The sequence below is a fragment of the Elephas maximus genome, chromosome 6, assembly GCF_024166365.1.
Source record: "Elephas maximus indicus isolate mEleMax1 chromosome 6, mEleMax1 primary haplotype, whole genome shotgun sequence".
Taxonomy (NCBI): domain Eukaryota; kingdom Metazoa; phylum Chordata; class Mammalia; order Proboscidea; family Elephantidae; genus Elephas; species Elephas maximus.
In genome coordinates, this window is record NC_064824.1 from 118041644 (window position 1) to 118058315 (window position 16672).

Genomic DNA, 16672 nt, shown 5'->3' on the forward strand with positions numbered 1-16672 from the left:
GCCTCCTCCCAGCACGCCCTGCCCCTTGCCCTGGCCTTTGCAGCTCGTTTAGCACGTCCCTTTCTGGAGAAGGGGTTTGGATGCCAAATGGCTGATTTCTGTTCACTTGGGATGAATTGCCAGCAGTCTTCCCCCTCCTGCAGAAGGGTGCCCACCCCCTTCCCCCATCAGTTGACAGAGGAATGTCTTGAGGCCTGCTCTGTACCCAGCCCAGGGCTAGGCACAATCACAATTTTTCGCTGAGCTGCCAGAAGCCCAGAGTTAAATGTGAATCTCAGCCGCAGCGCCTGGCTTATCCCTGGGCCCTGGGACATCCATTACTGAGCTCACTCATTTTTTATTGAGTTGGGTTCTATTTTTCATTTTTAATTGATCTTTTGGTTCTCAGTGTGATTTTTTTTTAATAAACGTTCTAAGTTATTTCATACCCCTTTTGGGAAGTGGGAATCCCATCTACCAGTTATAAATAAATAAAGATAGGAGAAAATGTCTCTAAGTGCAGTAGTGTTCCAAGAAGGGAGCGGTCCAGGTGGGCACAGCTAGTCTGGTAGCTCCTGGATGGGGGACAGCAGAGTCAGAGGACACCCTAGCCCTGTAACCCAGGAGTTGTCAGTGGTCAGAGTGGGACAGTTTGGGGGTGGGGGGCAGACAATGCAGGAGAAGGAAGGTCTGCATGGTTCTGGAGCCCTACCTTTCTGTGAGGGCAGGTCGGGCCCTGGGCCCACACTGAGGTCTTGCCCCTCTGGCAGGCTGAGAAACCGGCAGCCTGTGCGCCCAGATCAACGACGCTTTGCAGAGGAGGCAGAGGGTGGGCTGTGCCGGCTACGGATCCTGGCGGCTGAGCGGGGTGACGCTGGCTTCTACACTTGCAAAGCAGTCAATGAGTATGGAGCCCGGCAGTGCGAGGCCCGCCTGGAGGTCAGAGGTGAGTCCTTCACACTCAGTGCAGCCCCACCCTGGCCCCTGCCGCCTCCTTGCCCCTACTTCCAACTCTCACACAACCTCAGAGGATGCCAGACTGAAAGGACCTTAGAGATCCCCAAGTCCAGCTCCTTATATTGTAGTCAGGTAAACTGAGGCCCAGAGAGGGGAAGTGACTTGCCCGAGGCCACACAGCAAATAGTACTGCGTGCTTAGTACTTAGAGTACTGCCCTCTGCCTGATCGTTCTTACCCCAGACATTAGCCAGAGACCCTGCTTCCTGCCACCACCGTCCTCCCTCCACAGCCTTCTAAGCCTTGTCACCCTGCTCTCCCCCAGCCCCATAGCTGCCCAGGCCTCTCCTCACACCTCTTCCCCCCCACCCCCTTCCCCACCCATTGCTGTACAGAGCTATTATGGTTTGGGGGGCAGCAGTGGGGAGAGTCTGGTGGCTGGACCCGTTCGGAGGGGCTTTTGGGGTAACTTGGGCATGGTACATCTCAGGGGTACCGGGCTAAGCAGAGCCATGGAATGTAGAGAGGGATGGGCCCCAGGATCGGGGGACGTAAGGATGGGAGCCTCTCAGGCAGTGGGATGATAGGACCTAACCAGGCTGCCCCCCAGGGCGATGGAGTCTTCTCCCCAGGGGGTGGCTATTTGCCTTGCCTCCCATCTCACTCTTCCCTATGGATGGCTCCGCACTGAGAACCTCCTCAGCTCTGCACACAGCCATTGTCCATCCCTGCCTCCCACGAGGCTCTGTCCCTTCATGCCTGGCTGGGGCCAGCTCTGAGAGCTTTCCGAGATACCCCAGGAACCTGGTGGAATCCTAACGTTCTGGTCCTGTCTACCAGGCTCCACCTAAAACTGCTTGCCTCCAAACCACTTGCCTCCATTCCTGCGTTGCCACCTCCTTGGTCTCTAAGTTCTTCAGCACCCCCAGCCCCCACCCCTGGCCTGCTTGTCCCCTGCAGGGCCTGCCTCTGCCTTGCTTCTCCATGTTAACCAGTGTCTCAGTGCTTCTATCTCTTGGGATTCCTCCTGACATCCCCGGGCTTTGGGGTGCTCCCGACACCCGTGAATGCCTCTCCCCTGGTTGTTCAGGGTCTCTGCCTGCCCAGGAACCCCAGACACCCAGTCTCTGGCTGGTGCCCCCCCCCACCAAAGGGCTGATCTGGGGGACAGAAGTGACAGTGCCACGTGGCAGTTTGAGGCAGCTCTCATCCAGGGGCCCTAGCCAGGTCTGCGTGCCTGTGCGTGTGTGCGTGTGCACTAACCTGCCGCTTGCTGACTGAGGTTTTTGTCTGTACACAGGCGAGTGAGCTCAGGGGGCCGCCTGCGCTCCCCCCGCTACCCTCCGAGCTGCGCCCCTGTCTCAGGCACCTCGGACCTCGCTGTGTTTCACTGCCTCCTGCCCACAGACCCAGCCGGCCCGCCGGCCCGGACCCTGTCCCAGCCTCCTCTCCCCTCCCGACCCCATGAAGCCCCTGGGATAGCCCATGGGCCCCCTGGACCCACCCTCCCCAAGTGGACATATGGCTGGGCAGGCCAGGAGGCCCCCAGATGGACTGAGTGATGGGAAGGGGCAGCCACGAGGGGTATCAAGACCCCCCTAGTCTCTCCCCCCCAGGGGAGCACCAAGCGAACGCATGTGCTGCCGCTGCTACAGGCCACTGTCCGTCTATCCGTTTGTCTGTCTGTGTGTCTGTGACAGTCAGGAAAGGATGCCTCAGAGGCAGCCCATGTGAGACAGAGGGGGACAGGGGCAGGCAAGGTGTCCACAGGATGGAGGGATCCAGAGGGGCAGGGGCACATGGGAAGGGAGTGGGGTACTGACCATTCCAGAAGAGGGGGCCAGGACATTGACCATTCCAGAAGAGGGGAGCAGGGGCGCTCACCATTCCAGAAACAGGTTTCAAATGGCACAACACTTTGTATTCTACAAGAGATCAAAACCCAGAGGCCCCAGGGCCCTGGGGTGCTGAGGGGACCTGGCCACGCCCTGGCCCAGCATCCTCCCAGGCCCTGGCAGGTTAAGAGGTGTAGGTTGGACTCCCTTGTACACTGTCAGGGCTGGGGAGACTCTGTCTGGGGATGAGAGAGTAGCCAAGCTTGGCACAGGGTAGTGGGGTGGGCTGCTGGAGTGGGTATGGGGATATTTGGAAACCCCTATTTCTTAGCTCAAATAAAGTCCAGTTTGTACCCAGCTGGTGTGCTGTGTGTTTTTCCCCCCGCCCGCCGCCGCCGTCTCTGCCACCACGTGCGTGGCCTCTACGGTTCCCCTCTCTCAATTTCGCTCTCACTTCCCAAGAGTTTGCCCTCCATGGCCCAATGTGGGTGGCTATCTTGAAGTCAGGCCTGGGAGTCTCTTGCCATCCTGGCTAGATGGGCGGGCTTTCCCTGTTTCCGGGGAAACAAAATGCATCTCTCTCTCTGTGTCTGTCTCTCTGTGTGTGCATGTGTGTGTCTTCCTTGTCCTGTGTGTCTCTGTGCGTGCCACCTGTGGCCATTCTCCCCCCAGCACACCCTGAAAGCCGGTCCCTGGCCGTGCTGGCCCCCCTACAGGACGTGGATGTGGGGGCCGGGGAGATGGCGCTGTTTGAGTGCCTGGTGGCGGGCCCCACTGACGTGGAGGTGGACTGGCTGTGCCGAGGCCGCCTGCTGCAGCCTGCGCTGCTCAAATGCAAGATGCATTTCGACGGCCGGAAGTGCAAGTTGCTGCTCACCTCCGTGCATGAGGACGACAGTGGCGTCTACACCTGCAAGCTCAGCACGGCCAAAGGTAACCTCCCACCCAGGCTGCTTTGGCTGCCCACCAGACAGCCCGAGGGAGGCGAGCTGGGTGCAGAACGGCATGCCCCGGAAACAGGACCCCATTTCCTGGGGGAAGTGCAGTCGGGGAGGGGAGATGGTACAGCCCAGCCACCTTGTAGGATGTGGATAAAATTAACGTGGAAGGCATGGAGTCCCTGGGTGGTGCAAATGGTTAAGTGTTCAACTACTAGCCTAAAGGTCGGTGGTTCGAACCCACCCAGAGGAGCCTTGGAAGACAGACCTGGCGATCTTCTGAAAGGTCACAGCTTTGAAAACCCTATGGAGCAGTTCCACCCTGCACACATGGAGTTGCCATCAGTCAGAATCGACTCAGCTGCAACTAACCAATAACGTGGCAATCACTTTCCATCATACCTGTCACACTTAGGGCCAAGTCTGCTGAGGTGTAGGAAACAAATCTGGACTTGAGTTCAAGTTTTTGCCCCGCCATCTACAAGCCCTGTGACTTTGGACAAGTCACTTCGTCTCTCTGAGCTTCAGACTATTCATCTCATCCGTAAAGAGGGATCACGATAATTACCCTTACCTTATAGGGTGATGGGCAGGATTAACGAGTTAATGTATGTAAAGGACACAGCACAGCCCCTGGCAAAGGGCGGCACCTAATAGACATCAGCTATTGTTATTATTAATAGCATCTCTGACTTCCTGGTCATCCTCATTAAGAGCAGAGATAATGACACCTGTCTCCCCAGGTTGTGGTGATGAGCACAGGAGACTTTTAGCAGGGCCATAGAGTAGGACAAAGGGGCACATGTCCAGGTCTGAGGTAGGCAGGAGGGGTGTGGGCACGACCCAGGCACTCCCTGGGAGTTGGGGGAGGCGGCGCGGGGAAGGAACATGGGGGAGGGAGCGGACTCGGCTTCTAGGAGCCTCTCTTAGAGCTGGGCTGTGTTTCATCCTGGGTAGACAAAGTGAGGTGACGAGGGAGGAGCAGGGGCTAGGCTCAGGGCTCCATCTATCTCCCCAGCCCACTGCAGAAGCCTGCCGCCCACCCTCGCTGGCCTTCGCCCTGCTGAGAAGGCCCAGTCTTTGGCCCTCTGCCCACTGCCTTATTGCCCAGACTCTAGCTCCTGGTCCATCTCCCTCTCCTGCCCAGCCTTAGCACAGGCCTGTAGGTTGGGGTGCCTGGGGCTCCCTGGCCTTCCTGTTCCAGTGCCAACCCCTTGCGTCCCCAGATGAGCTGACATGCAGCGCCCGGCTAACGGTGCGGCCCTCACTGGCACCCCTGTTCACGCGGCTACTGGAGGACATGGAGGTGTTGGAGGGCCGTGCAGCCCGCTTCGACTGCAAGATCAGTGGCACCCCGCCCCCCTCTGTCTCCTGGACTCACTTTGGTATGACCCCCTGCAAATGTTGGGGGACCCCTGAGGACCCAGGCTGGGGCAGGGTGCGCTCAGAGGCTGTGCCTGCTTCTCATCCTGCCCTCTGTCCCTACCCAGGCCGCCCGGTGGAGGAGAATGAGAACCTGCGACTGCGGCAGGACGGGGGCCTGCACTCGCTGCACATCACCCACGTGGGCAGCGAGGATGAGGGGCTGTACGAGGTCAGTGCCACCAACACCCACGGCCAGGCCCACTGCTCAGCCCAGCTGTATGTGGAGGAGCCACGGACAGCTGCCTCGGGGCCCAGGTACCTCCTCAGACCCCTGAGGGCTGCTGGGCCCACCTCTGAGTGCCTGGCCCAGGGTGGGAGGCACAGCCCCAGCCTCTAGGCAGCATGCGGCTCTTGCAGCTCGAAGCTGGAGAAGATGCCATCCATCCCCGAGGAGCCGGAGCAGGCTGAGCTGGAGCGGCTGTCCATTCCTGATTTCCTGCGGCCACTGCAGGACCTGGAGGTGGGGCTGGCCAAGGAGGCCCTGTTGGAGTGTCAGGTGACCGGCCTGCCCTACCCCACCATCAGCTGGTTCCACAACGGCCACCGCATCCAGAGCAGTGAGGACCGGCGCATGACACAGTGTACGTGCCTTGAGGGCCTGTGTTTGCAGTGCCCCGCCTCTCCTCCCCCTCCAGGCCTGCCTTGGGACCTGCAGGGCCTCCTTCTCTACCAGGTCAGGGATGGGACACCTGGAATCAGGGAGCCCAGAAGGGCTGAGGTCACTGCCTCCCTCCTCAGGCCACTATTGCTCCTGTCTGCGAAGGGAAGGCCAGAGCAGAGGACAATCACCACCTGGCCTTGGCGGCCCCTTTAGCACTTACTGGACAGGCAGTACAGTTTGCTCTGGACCAGCAAGTTACAGAACCTCTCTGGGTCTCAGTTTTCTTGTCTGTAGTAGGGTTCTTAGAAGAATGAAATCAGTTAATATACATCAAGCACTTGCAGCAATGCCTGGCCAAGAGCTAGAACTCAGCACATTTGAACTCTCGTTGTTGGTGGTGTTGATGTTGTTGCTCCCATTTTCCTTATTGTTGATAAAGCAGCACTCCTTCCTGGAGGAATGCCATTGGAAAGGTCAGTGCGGGCAATGTCTGGCGCCAAAAGGATGCTTGGTCTGGGGTTGTTCTTGTTAGGTGCCGTCGAGTCAGCTCCGACTCATGGCAGCATTATGTCTAAAGGAACAAAATGTTGCCTAGTCCGGTGCCATCTTCATGATCATTGTTTGGTAAGCTCACGTTTGTTGTTGCAGCCACTGTGTGTTTTGAGTGCCTTCCAACCTAGGGAGTTCATCTTCCAGCACTATATCAGAGAATATTCTGTCCAGGGTTGATAAATAACAAATATAGAAGAAAGAGCTGGGGGAAAACTCAGAGGAATGTGTTTGTTCTCTCAGCCTGGAATATTTGCTCATGGGAGTATCTCAGCTCCATTCCTGAAGGAATCTGAGTCTCGAGTGAGAGGGTTTACTGACCCCCCGCCCCCATAGCACAGTGCCCACACGGTGACCCTCTCGTACGCACTGCTTGGCCTCGTACGGCTGCAATGTGGCAAAAATCTCACCTTTGTTACGTGCTTTCTAAAGTGCCAGGGCTAAAGACTGAATGTGGATGGTCTTAACTTCACCACAGGCCTGTAAGACAGGTGCTATCATCCCCCTTACAAATGCGGAAACTGAGGCTCAAGAGGGTACGGGACTTGCCCAAAGGCAAGCAAGGACTGTCTGTCTGACTCTGGCAGCCACATGCTAACCAGGAGGCTCTCTGTCTCCATGCCTTGCTCTCCCCACCCCACCTCCAGTGCTACCCCCACGGCCTGACCCTTCCCCTCAGCCCCCTCCCATGGCTGCCTTTCCCCAGCCCTAGCCTCCCTGTCTCCTGATCTGCTCTGAGGCCCTGGGTGGGCGTCTCTGTCAGCATCTGAGCTGGCGTCTCTGCTTCTCGCTCTATCTAGGGTCATTGGCAGCCCTTGGCTTCTTTTTCTTATAAATAGTGTCAGCAGAGATAAACGAATGGGTGACTGTTCCATGCGGAGATAACTGCAGAGAGAAGGGAGGGGTGTTTGGGGACAACTCTGACGAGTTGGAGGACATCGCAGGCCTCCTTCGCTTCACGTCCCTGCCAGAGGCAGTACGTTATCATCACTCAGGGAGCATGATGTAGGGGAAGAGCTTTAGAATCAGATGGAACCAAACTGAAGCCATAGCGACATCATTTATTAGCTCTGTGACCTTGGGCAAGTCAGTTAATATCTCTGACCTCATTGCTAAAATGGGGATAATTTTGCAGGGTTGTTGTAAGGATTTGGGGGAAAAAAATGCCTGTCAGGTACCTGGCATAGACTGGGAAGATAGCAGGAGCTTAAGAGCAAACAACTCTTAATTTATAACATGTATTTGGCACTTACTGCATGCAAGGCGTCAGGTTGCTGGGCCTGGCGGGGCAAGCTGACAGGAACAAAGTCAACCCTGTCTAAGAGCTATGACATGTACAAGTAGAGAGAAGGTGCACCCAAAGCAGCCTGGGCCTGGTGCCCAGCAAAGGTGCAGGCAAAAGGACTAGGAGTTCTAGGGAAAGAGTTGGGGACAGGAGTGGAGAGGGGGCTGGGGACATGTCAGGGGAGCCTCCGCAGGGCCAGCACTTACTTAAACTATGTCTTGAAGGAGAAGGCATTAAGTAAGAAGAGAGTGTTTGAGAAGGGAGGAATTTTGTGAGCAAAGACCTGGAGGTGGGGCTCACCTGGCTTGTCCGGGGACCTGATGGTTTGTCAGGGTCAAAACATGGTAGTGGGGTGGGGGAAAGTAGCAGGTGATGTGGCTGGAAGGAAGTTTGAGCTGAGGTCTTTGGATGCCGCCCTGTCTGCTATGTTGTTGTTAGTTGTTGAGTCACCTCTGACTAGTGGTGACCTTATGTAAAGCAGAACGAAGCGTTGCCTGATCCTGTGCCATCTTCATGATCTTTGGTATGTTTGAGTCCATTGCTGTGGCTATTGTGTCATTCTATCTCACTGAGGATTTCCCTTGTTTTTGCTGACCCCCTGCTTTACCAAACGTGATGTCCTTTTCTAGCGATTGGTCTTTCCTGATGACATGTCCAAAGTAAATGAGTCAAAGTCTCACCATCCTCCCTTCGAAGGAGCATTCTAGCTGTGTTTCTTCTAAGATGATTTGTTTGTCCAGATCTGCCATGGACAGAGCGTAGACGACACTGGCAGAAGGCTACCATAAGGCTCTGGCTGGAGATAGGTGATGGCAGTGGGCATGGAGAAGAGGGGCCCGAGGGAGGGGGCCTTAGGAATAAAGCCTTGTCAGAACTTTGACATGGAGGTTGAAACCCCAGAGATGGGGAGATGAGGTTGACAGTGGACAGGGTAGGAACCTACAGAGGGTGGACCAGTGTAGGAGGAAGATGGTTAAGTTGCTGGACATTAAGTACTAGAGGAACAGGCAGATAGTGCCACCAGAGGGGCCAGGGCTGCTGGTCTTGACTTAGAAGCCAGTCCTGGAGTGCCTGCACCCAGGATTTGCTGAACCATGGACACACTTCTTGCTGCTTGCCCTACCCTTTTCCCCTCGCCTCCCACCTGCAGTGGGTAGGGGTGAGGGATCAGGTGTGGGGTGGACCACCCCTCTAAGTATCCTTCCAGCTCAGGCCCGGTGTCACTGTCCCTCCCCCACCAGACAGGGATGTACATCGCTTGGTGTTCCCCGCCGTGGGGCCCCAGCATGCCGGTGTCTACAAAAGCGTCATCGCCAACAAGCTGGGCAAGGCTGCCTGCTACGCCCACCTCTATGTCACAGGTGAGACAGGCACCTGGTTAGCTGTGTCCACAGGCCCAGCCTCCGGCTCTGACCAGCCAAGGGTGGGGTAGAGCTGGATGTGGGCAGAGCCTGCACATCAGCTCCATTCCCTTCTAGAAGAGAAAGTGGGTGGCAGTCCCCTGGGGAGGCAATTGGCCTTGTCCCTGCCCCTGTGGCTGTGTCCCTGGGCCCAGCCCCCCTGCCCCAGAGGCTTGGTGATCCTGCATAGCCATTGGGTTCTAAAGGACCCAGTGGACGTCCAACCTGTGGCTTTCAGATGTGGTTCCAGGTCCTCCAGATGGTGCCCCGCAGGTGGTGGCTGTGACTGGGAGGATGATCACACTCACATGGAACCCCCCCAGGAGTCTAGACATGGCCATCGGTAGGTCAGGGCCACCCAGGGCTGTGGGGTGGGGAGGGAGGTGTGGACGGGGCAGGCTCAGACAGTAGGCATAGTGGGAAGCAGGAGAGGCAGGACAAGGCCCTGAGAAGGTATGGGCTGGGGCCGAGTGGACCAAGTGCTGGGAGCACAGCCAGGAGGCAGCTTTGTCCCATCTCCCTCCACGGTGGATGAGAGGAGGCATGGGGTGCCACCGTGTTCCCTTCTCTTCTGAGGGCTCTCTGAGGGACTGGGTGCCTGGGTCGTGATCCTGGGGATGCCCTCTCTCTTCCTATTCCATGCCTCAGTTTCCCTACCTAAGGTAGCAAGTCTCCATGCTTATAACTGAACCCCATGCCTGGCATATTGTGGGTCCTAAGCCTGGCCAGGCTTATGATTGGGGAAGGGCAGACAGGGAGCAACAGGAGAAACAGGCAGGTTCAGAACAGACTGATAAGTTCCAGGGTCCTAGGCCACCTGAATTAGGGTGGGGATCACCACCTCAGCCATGCCAGCCTCTAGCAGCCACCTCCCCCTGGCAGACCCGGATTCCCTGACGTACACAGTGCAGCATCAGGTGCTGGGCTCAGACCAGTGGACAGCACTGGCCAAGGGCCTGCGGGAGCCTGGATGGGCGGCCATGGGGCTGCGTAAAGGCATTCAGCATGTCTTCCGGGTCCTCAGCACCAGTGGCAAGAGCAGCAGCAAGCCCTCACCCCCCTCCGAGCCTGCGCGGCTGCTAGAACATGGTGAGCCTGGGTGTTCCTATGGGCGAGGATCTTGGTCCTGTGGTGGAGGCCCACAGGCCCCTGTGCTGGCCCAGGCTGGTCTGGACGTGACAGCTATGGCAGGAACAGAGTGGCTGGGTGGGACCCCAGCCTATCAGTGGGTTTCCTTGTTACTCCTGAAAAGCAACCTGACTCAAGTGGGCAACACTGAGGCTCTGGGTTCCAATCCCAGCCCTGCCGCTTCCTAGCTGTGTGCCCTAGACAACTTCCTAAACCCCTCTGAGCCTCAGTGTCATCTGCACAAATGGAGCTGGCCTGGTGATTGGGAGCTAAGGTCCTACATCCAGTCCAGCAAGAGCCTAAGCTGTCCTCCTCCCAGGCCCACCCCTGGAGGAGGCCCCCACCATTCTGGACAAGCCGGACGTTGTATATGTGGTGGAGGGGCAGCCTACCAGCGTCACCATCACCTTCAACCATGTGGAGGCCCAGGTCGTCTGGAGGAGGTGGGCCCTGCTCTGCACGCACTATTTCCTGCTGTAGCAGCCCAGCTCCAGCTGGCTGACCTCCCTGCGGCTTCATCCTGGGTGACCTCCCTGTCACCTGTTCCTCAGCCGGAGAGGGGCCCTCCTGGAGGCACGAGCAGGTGTGTACGAGCTGAGCCAGCCAGATGACGATCAGTACTGTCTTCGGATCTGCCGGGTGAGCCGCCGGGACTTGGGACCCCTTACCTGCACAGCCCGCAACCGCCATGGCACACAGGCCTGCTCGGTCACCCTGGAGCTGGCAGGTGGGTGAGGTGGGCCTTCTTCCCTCTTTTCCCTCCAAGGCCTCCAACCCTCTCCTCACACCCCCAGGTGCACACACCTGCCTGCCCCTGCTGGAAAACCAGTTTTATGTCCTCCCTCCAAGACCAGTCCATCCAATGGTTATAATCACACCAACACTGGTAATAATACTAGTAAGATATTTACTGAGAATATAACATGTACTTTACATGTATCACATCATTTAATATTTACATCAACCCTGTGAGGTGGAGTCAGTTTTTATTCCCATTTTACAGAGAGTGCTAACTGGCCCGAGGTCACATAACCTAGTGAGTACAGGAGCTGGGATTCAAGCTCAGATACCTGATTCCAAAGCCAGTAAGTGCTCTTAGCTCCTGTGTTAAACCCAACAGGAAATAGTGTCTCAAATATAATAAGCAGAGGGAGACCAAGCTGATTCTGAAAACAAACAAAAGCCCAAATGAGGGCACCTTATCACCAGACTCCCAGCTCTGAGTATCCTGGCTGCCCGTTTTCAGAAGCCTGTTTGATAGAACCTCCCAACCTTTTTATAATTTCTCCTCCTTAACTTTAAAGATGTAGTCTCCCAAACTGTAGCATGTATTCAAGAGTAATTGTTTTTGTTTTCCAATTTGTTAATTAACTCCAGACATATGTAACTGCCAATTAGAATTTCAGATCAGCATGAGTTAAACAGTGTCACCTGCTGAGTAGATACAATCCCAAACAAATGCAAAGAAAGTGACATTTTAGTTAGCACATACAATCTTACCATGTGTAAGTGTACATTTTCTGGTGTTTAAAAAAAAAAAACACAACTGTTCGCACTCACTAGAAGCTTCGTGTGCTTTGATCTTCATAGACCCCCACCAGGCAGAATGGGGGGCCAGGGTCCTGAGCCAGCTGAATGTAGGTGGGGATGCCGTCCAGCACTCCTTCCTAGAGGGGGAGCTCTTTAAAGTGGAAGAGAATTAGCAGTAAGGTGTGTGAGGAAGAGATGGGGGACCCTACCGGCTCTGCTGTGAGGATGGTAGGATGAGGTAGAGCCCCGAATCCTCTGGGTCCTGGTCTCCCTTTTCTGTGTCTTCCCCCTTGCCTGGCTCCTCCTCACCCCTGTGATTACACGAGGCTTTCTCTGGTGTGTCTTGCCCAGTTTTCACCTCCCCCCTTGACAGCACCATATGCAGGACCCATCTTTTCTCCCACATGCAAGAGGAGTCCTTGGGTTTGGGGCAGCCCTGGCCACCTAGAACCCTGCAGCCTGGCCCAGCTGGGACAGTAACAGGGAGACTGCCTGTCCACCCGGCAGTGCTAGGACAGGCCTGGGGCTGGTACCTACATCTCCCTGCACCCCACCCCAACCCACCACCAAGGCAGGACCAGTAGAATGGCCCTTCTCCACATCCACCCACCATAGCATCTCTCCCACCTCCAGGATGCCCTCCCCCTCACTAAAAAAGCGAGCTGTGTGCCTGTGGTAGGCGGTGGTCCATACCCGGTGCCCTCTGCTCCTCCTCCTGGTCATTCCCACCCTCTTCTGGATGGGGGCGCCTGGAAGTCATGGGCTTCCTCAGAAAACATATTTGAATATGTATTCAATCCCATCATGAGAATTAGAAGCTGCTGTACCAGGAAATAATATGACCATGTGATATGCGCAAAGAATAAATCACAGCCACAAGTGGGAGAACCGAAATTGAAAATCAGCATCTAAGTTTTTGCTTAATACTCATGGGTTACCTGTTTGTTCATCTTGCCATCTTCCAGATGATAGAAGGCCTCCTAAACATTTAAGTAAGATTCAAAGAGAAAAACTTTAAGACAGAGATGGTCCCATGGGGGCAAGACAGAACTGCCTCAGGGGCCAAATATAGGCAAAGTCTGAGTGAAGCCGCTGGCAGGAATGTGAGGAAGGGCAACTGCACACAGGGGGCAGTGTTGAGCCACTTAGCGCTGTGATTGATGTAATGAGGGAAGCTAGCACAGGAGGGCCAGTCCTGAATTTTCAAGAGGCCAGAAATCCAGGATTTCTTTTGTGTACGAAAATCTCGTAGTTTTAAAGCCGACAGATAAACACTGAGGGTCAAACCAAGCAAAGCAATCCTGCATCCTCTGACTTAGGTTTTCTGAGATTTGGAAAACGTCAGGTTCAGATTTATGGGGAGAGCGCTTGATCCAGACAAGAAACTCTGGCGTCTCAGGGGCTGAGGTGGAGAGCCCCAGTGGTGGGGTTCTAGGAGGTGGGGTTCACACTGAGCCAGTTACTGAGGGAGTTTGGGGAGGGGCTAAGGAGGCAAGCCTTTGTGACACCCCCTTTTCAGCCCTTCTGCACCCACCCTGTCCCTTCGTGTTTCAGAGGCCCCGAGGTTTGAGTCTATCATGGAAGACATGGAGGTGGGGGCTGGGGAGACTGCTCGCTTTGCTGTGGTGGTCGAAGGGAAACCCCTGCCGGATGTCATGTGGTACAAGGTCAGGGGGTGATTACTGGGGCTGGCCGGGAGGCTGAGGGCAGAGGATGGGGGAATCCCTGGGCATGAAGGGGGTTCCTGGGAGGCCCTGGGGGAGCTGGGGCAGAGAAGAGGAAAGGGGTTGCCAAAGCAATAGTTGGGAGGAAGACGTGGAACTGGGGTGTGATGTGACTCTGGTGGAGGATTGGGGGACCAGAGGACTAATGGGGCTATTAGTGGGAGATATGAGTAGAGCTGATTTTGGGTCCTGGGGTGCTGGGCCCTCAATGGAGATAAGGGTGGACCTGGGGTAGGGAGGTTTCTGGCCCTGAGGGACAGGAGAGGCTGGGGCTCAGTGGAGGTGAAGCCAGGCTGGGGCTGGAGGTAACACCCAGCTCCTCAGGACGAGGAGCTGCTGGCGGAGAGCAGCCATGTGAGCTTCGTGTACGAGGAGAACGAGTGCTCCTTGGTGGTGCTCAGCACCGGGGCCCAGGATGGAGGTGTCTACACCTGCACTGCCCGCAACCTGGCGGGTGAGGTCTCCTGCAAGGCCGAGCTGGCTGTGCTTCCAGGTGTGCTGGGCTTGAGGAGAGGACCCCTAGGGATCTGGCGGGGCCCTATTCAGTCCCTCACATCACAGCCACTGCATCCTCCGGCCCTGTATCCCTCCTCGCACCCCTAATACTTTGTTCCTCTTCCATCTCCCTTACCTGTCCCAGTCTCGTCCCTTCCTTGCCCTCCCCACCTAACACCAGAACATCTTTTCCCCAGTTCCAACAGCTATGGAGGTCGAGGGGACTGGGGAAGACGAGGAGCAGCGAGGAAGGAGGCTTAGTGACTTTTATGACATCCACCAGGAGATTGGAAGGTGTGGGGCAAGGAGGGGACGTGGTGTCTGAGGACTGGGTCTGGGATGAAGGGATAGGAGGGGGTGGAGAGCCAGGTCTGCAGTGACAGCGGAGCCCTGTTCCTGTTCCCCTACCTGTGTCGCCCAGGGGTGCTTTCTCCTACCTGCGCCGCGTGGTGGAGCGTAGCTCTGGCCTGGAGTTTGCAGCCAAGTTCATCCCCAGCCAGGCCAAGCCAAAGGCATCAGCACGGCGGGAGGCCCGGCTGCTGGCCCGGCTACAGCATGACTGTATCATCTACTTCCATGAGGCCTTCGAGAGGCGCCGAGGACTGGTCATTGTCACCGAGCTGTATCCTGGGATGGATGATGACTGGGGTGGGGGGACACATGCCTTGTTGGCAACATATTTTCCAGTTTGTAAAGTTGTCCCATTGACAATTGTGAGGGATAAGTCTGGAGACTACGTGAAGACCAGCATCTTTTAGTCTTTTTTTTTTTTTTAGCTTAAATTTGCTTAGCACTTACTACGTGTCTGGCAGTGTTCTGAGAGTTTTACAGATATTAACCCATTTAATCCTCATGTCCCCCTAAAACCCAAAACCTTTGGCCATCCAGTTGATTCTGACTCATGGCAACCCCATGTGTGTAGAGTAGAACTCTGCTCTGTAGACTTTTTAAGGCTGTGACCTTTAGGAAGCAGATTACCGGGACTTTCTTTCGAGGTGCCTCGGGCTGGGTTCTAACCTCCAACCTTTTGGTTAGCAGTTGAACGCGTAAACTTTGCACCACCCAGGGATTCCCGTATACACATACCTCGTGGAATATTCTTATCCCCACTTTACAGATGATGAAACTGAGGTATGAAAAGGCTTAGTAATTTGCCTGAGGTTGCAGTTAACAGATGGCATATGATTTCCATCACAAGATACTGTACAGTGTATCTGAACATTTAAGTGACCCTACAAGCATCAGTGGAAACCCTGGTGGTGTATTGGTTAAGAACTACAGCTGCTAACAAAAAGGTCAGCAGGTCAAATCTACCAGGCGTTCCTTGGAAACCGCATGGGCCAGTTCTGCTCTGTCCTATAGGGTCGCTATGAGTTGGAATCGACTCAATGGCAACAAATATATAGAGAGAGTATATGAGCATCAATACTTTATTTGGGAGGCTCTTCTCATAAAAAGAACAGCTTTTATTCTTTCATAAGAACTACTGTAAAACAAAGGCACTTAGGTAAGGCTGCTGGCGGGGAGCTTGTCACACCCACCGCCAGGGTGACCATGTCCTGCACACCAGCCTCCCAGTCTGCACTGCTCAAACCAAGCCTCAGCAAAACGACTGCATGTCATTGACCTTCTGAGCCATTTTCAAATAGAGTCAAGAAGTTCTGTACACAGTCAACAAAAGTCTGCTCTAATTTGATCCCTATAAAATACTTTGCAAGGTGGGCAGGAGAGGAGATGGTATCCCAGTTTTATACCTGAGGGAACCTAGGCTCAGAAAGGTTAAGTGGTTTACCCAAGATCCCTCAGTGTGTTTGAGCCAGGTTGTCCCATCTCTGTACCCAGATAACAGGGGAGGGTAAAGATAGTCTGTGGCTGGTATCAGATGTGCTGGAAGGGAAGGCAAGCCCTGTCCTGAGCCAGGACACTGAGAACAGGGGGTGGAGGGCACTCCCAGGGGCAGGTCAGGCAGTCAGCACTGGTCAGTGTTCTCCTTGATCTGTGACATAGCTGCACAGAGGAGCTGCTGGAGCGAATGGCCAGGAAACCCGTGGTGTGTGAGTCTGAGGTGAGGGCGGTAGGAGGCAGGGACCAGGCTGGCACCAGCCTTCACCCACCTGAGTTCTCAGCACCAATGGGTGGGTCCTGGGAAGGCCGTCTGTGCCCACAAGGAGGCCAGGGGTGGGGGTGGAGAGCACTGTTAGGCAGGCAACAGAGTCCCCCGCTCCTGATCAGACCAGAACCCTATCTATCTGGGGCTTGCATTGCCCTCTGTAAACCTCAGCAGACTCACTGCAGCCTCTAACTCTGTTGTTTCCCAGTCTTCTTCAAGTAGATATTGCCCAAACATTTCTCCCAGAAGGAGCGTATTCATGCCCTTTCAGCCTCTCTCTACTCCTGCCGTGTAAGGCTGCATAGGTTATATACTGCACAGGTCTATTCATTACAATGCAAGTGGTCCTGCTATAGAATTATGCTGTGTCCAACCTGTGCAGCTGTACCTGGTGCCCCTGGATCTCAGCAACCCCAAACCTATGTTTCAACCCCTGCCACCAGCCATCCGAGGGTCACTCCCGAGGCGTGGCCTGGCCTCTTGTCACATCTCTGAGGGTGATCAAACATAGCACCCCACTATTCCCATGGACTCTGAACTGCCTGTTTTCACAGATCCGGACCTTCATGCGGCAGGTGCTAGAGGGAATATGCTACCTGCACCAGAGCCATGTGCTGCACCTGGATGTCAAGGTGAGGTGCAGGTGGGAACAGGGATCGGACAGCCCCCTGTGGGAGCCAGGCCACTGGGCATCCTCTTCACTTAGGTCCCATTCAC

The 16672-nt window shown here is 55.5% G+C and overlaps 1 protein-coding gene across 11 annotated transcripts in view; it reads left to right on the plus strand.

Annotated features, from left to right (window-relative positions):
- SPEG (striated muscle enriched protein kinase) overlaps positions 1–16672 on the plus strand; it is a 60052-nt gene that overhangs the window by 28175 nt on the left and 15205 nt on the right. For 10 of the 11 annotated variants that reach the window (XR_007517968.1, XM_049888280.1, XM_049888271.1 and 7 more), the window contains 16 exons: positions 750–925; positions 3443–3703; positions 4935–5093; positions 5199–5388; positions 5491–5714; positions 8810–8929; positions 9207–9311; positions 9851–10057; positions 10416–10539; positions 10648–10823; positions 13181–13293; positions 13675–13843; positions 14043–14139; positions 14267–14467; positions 15853–15910; positions 16510–16587. Coding sequence is in view for 10 of the 11 variants with exons in the window: in XM_049888280.1 (XP_049744237.1) it covers positions 750–925; positions 3443–3703; positions 4935–5093; positions 5199–5388; positions 5491–5714; positions 8810–8929; positions 9207–9311; positions 9851–10057; positions 10416–10539; positions 10648–10823; positions 13181–13293; positions 13675–13843; positions 14043–14139; positions 14267–14467; positions 15853–15910; positions 16510–16587 (2458 nt within the window). In the remaining variant the exon portion in view is untranslated. Of the gene's footprint in view, positions 1–749; positions 926–2235; positions 3122–3442; positions 3704–4934; positions 5094–5198; positions 5389–5490; positions 5715–8809; positions 8930–9206; positions 9312–9850; positions 10058–10415; positions 10540–10647; positions 10824–13180; positions 13294–13674; positions 13844–14042; positions 14140–14266; positions 14468–15852; positions 15911–16509; positions 16588–16672 lie in introns of those variants that run through there. The other variant, XM_049888279.1, reaches the window with a different exon arrangement.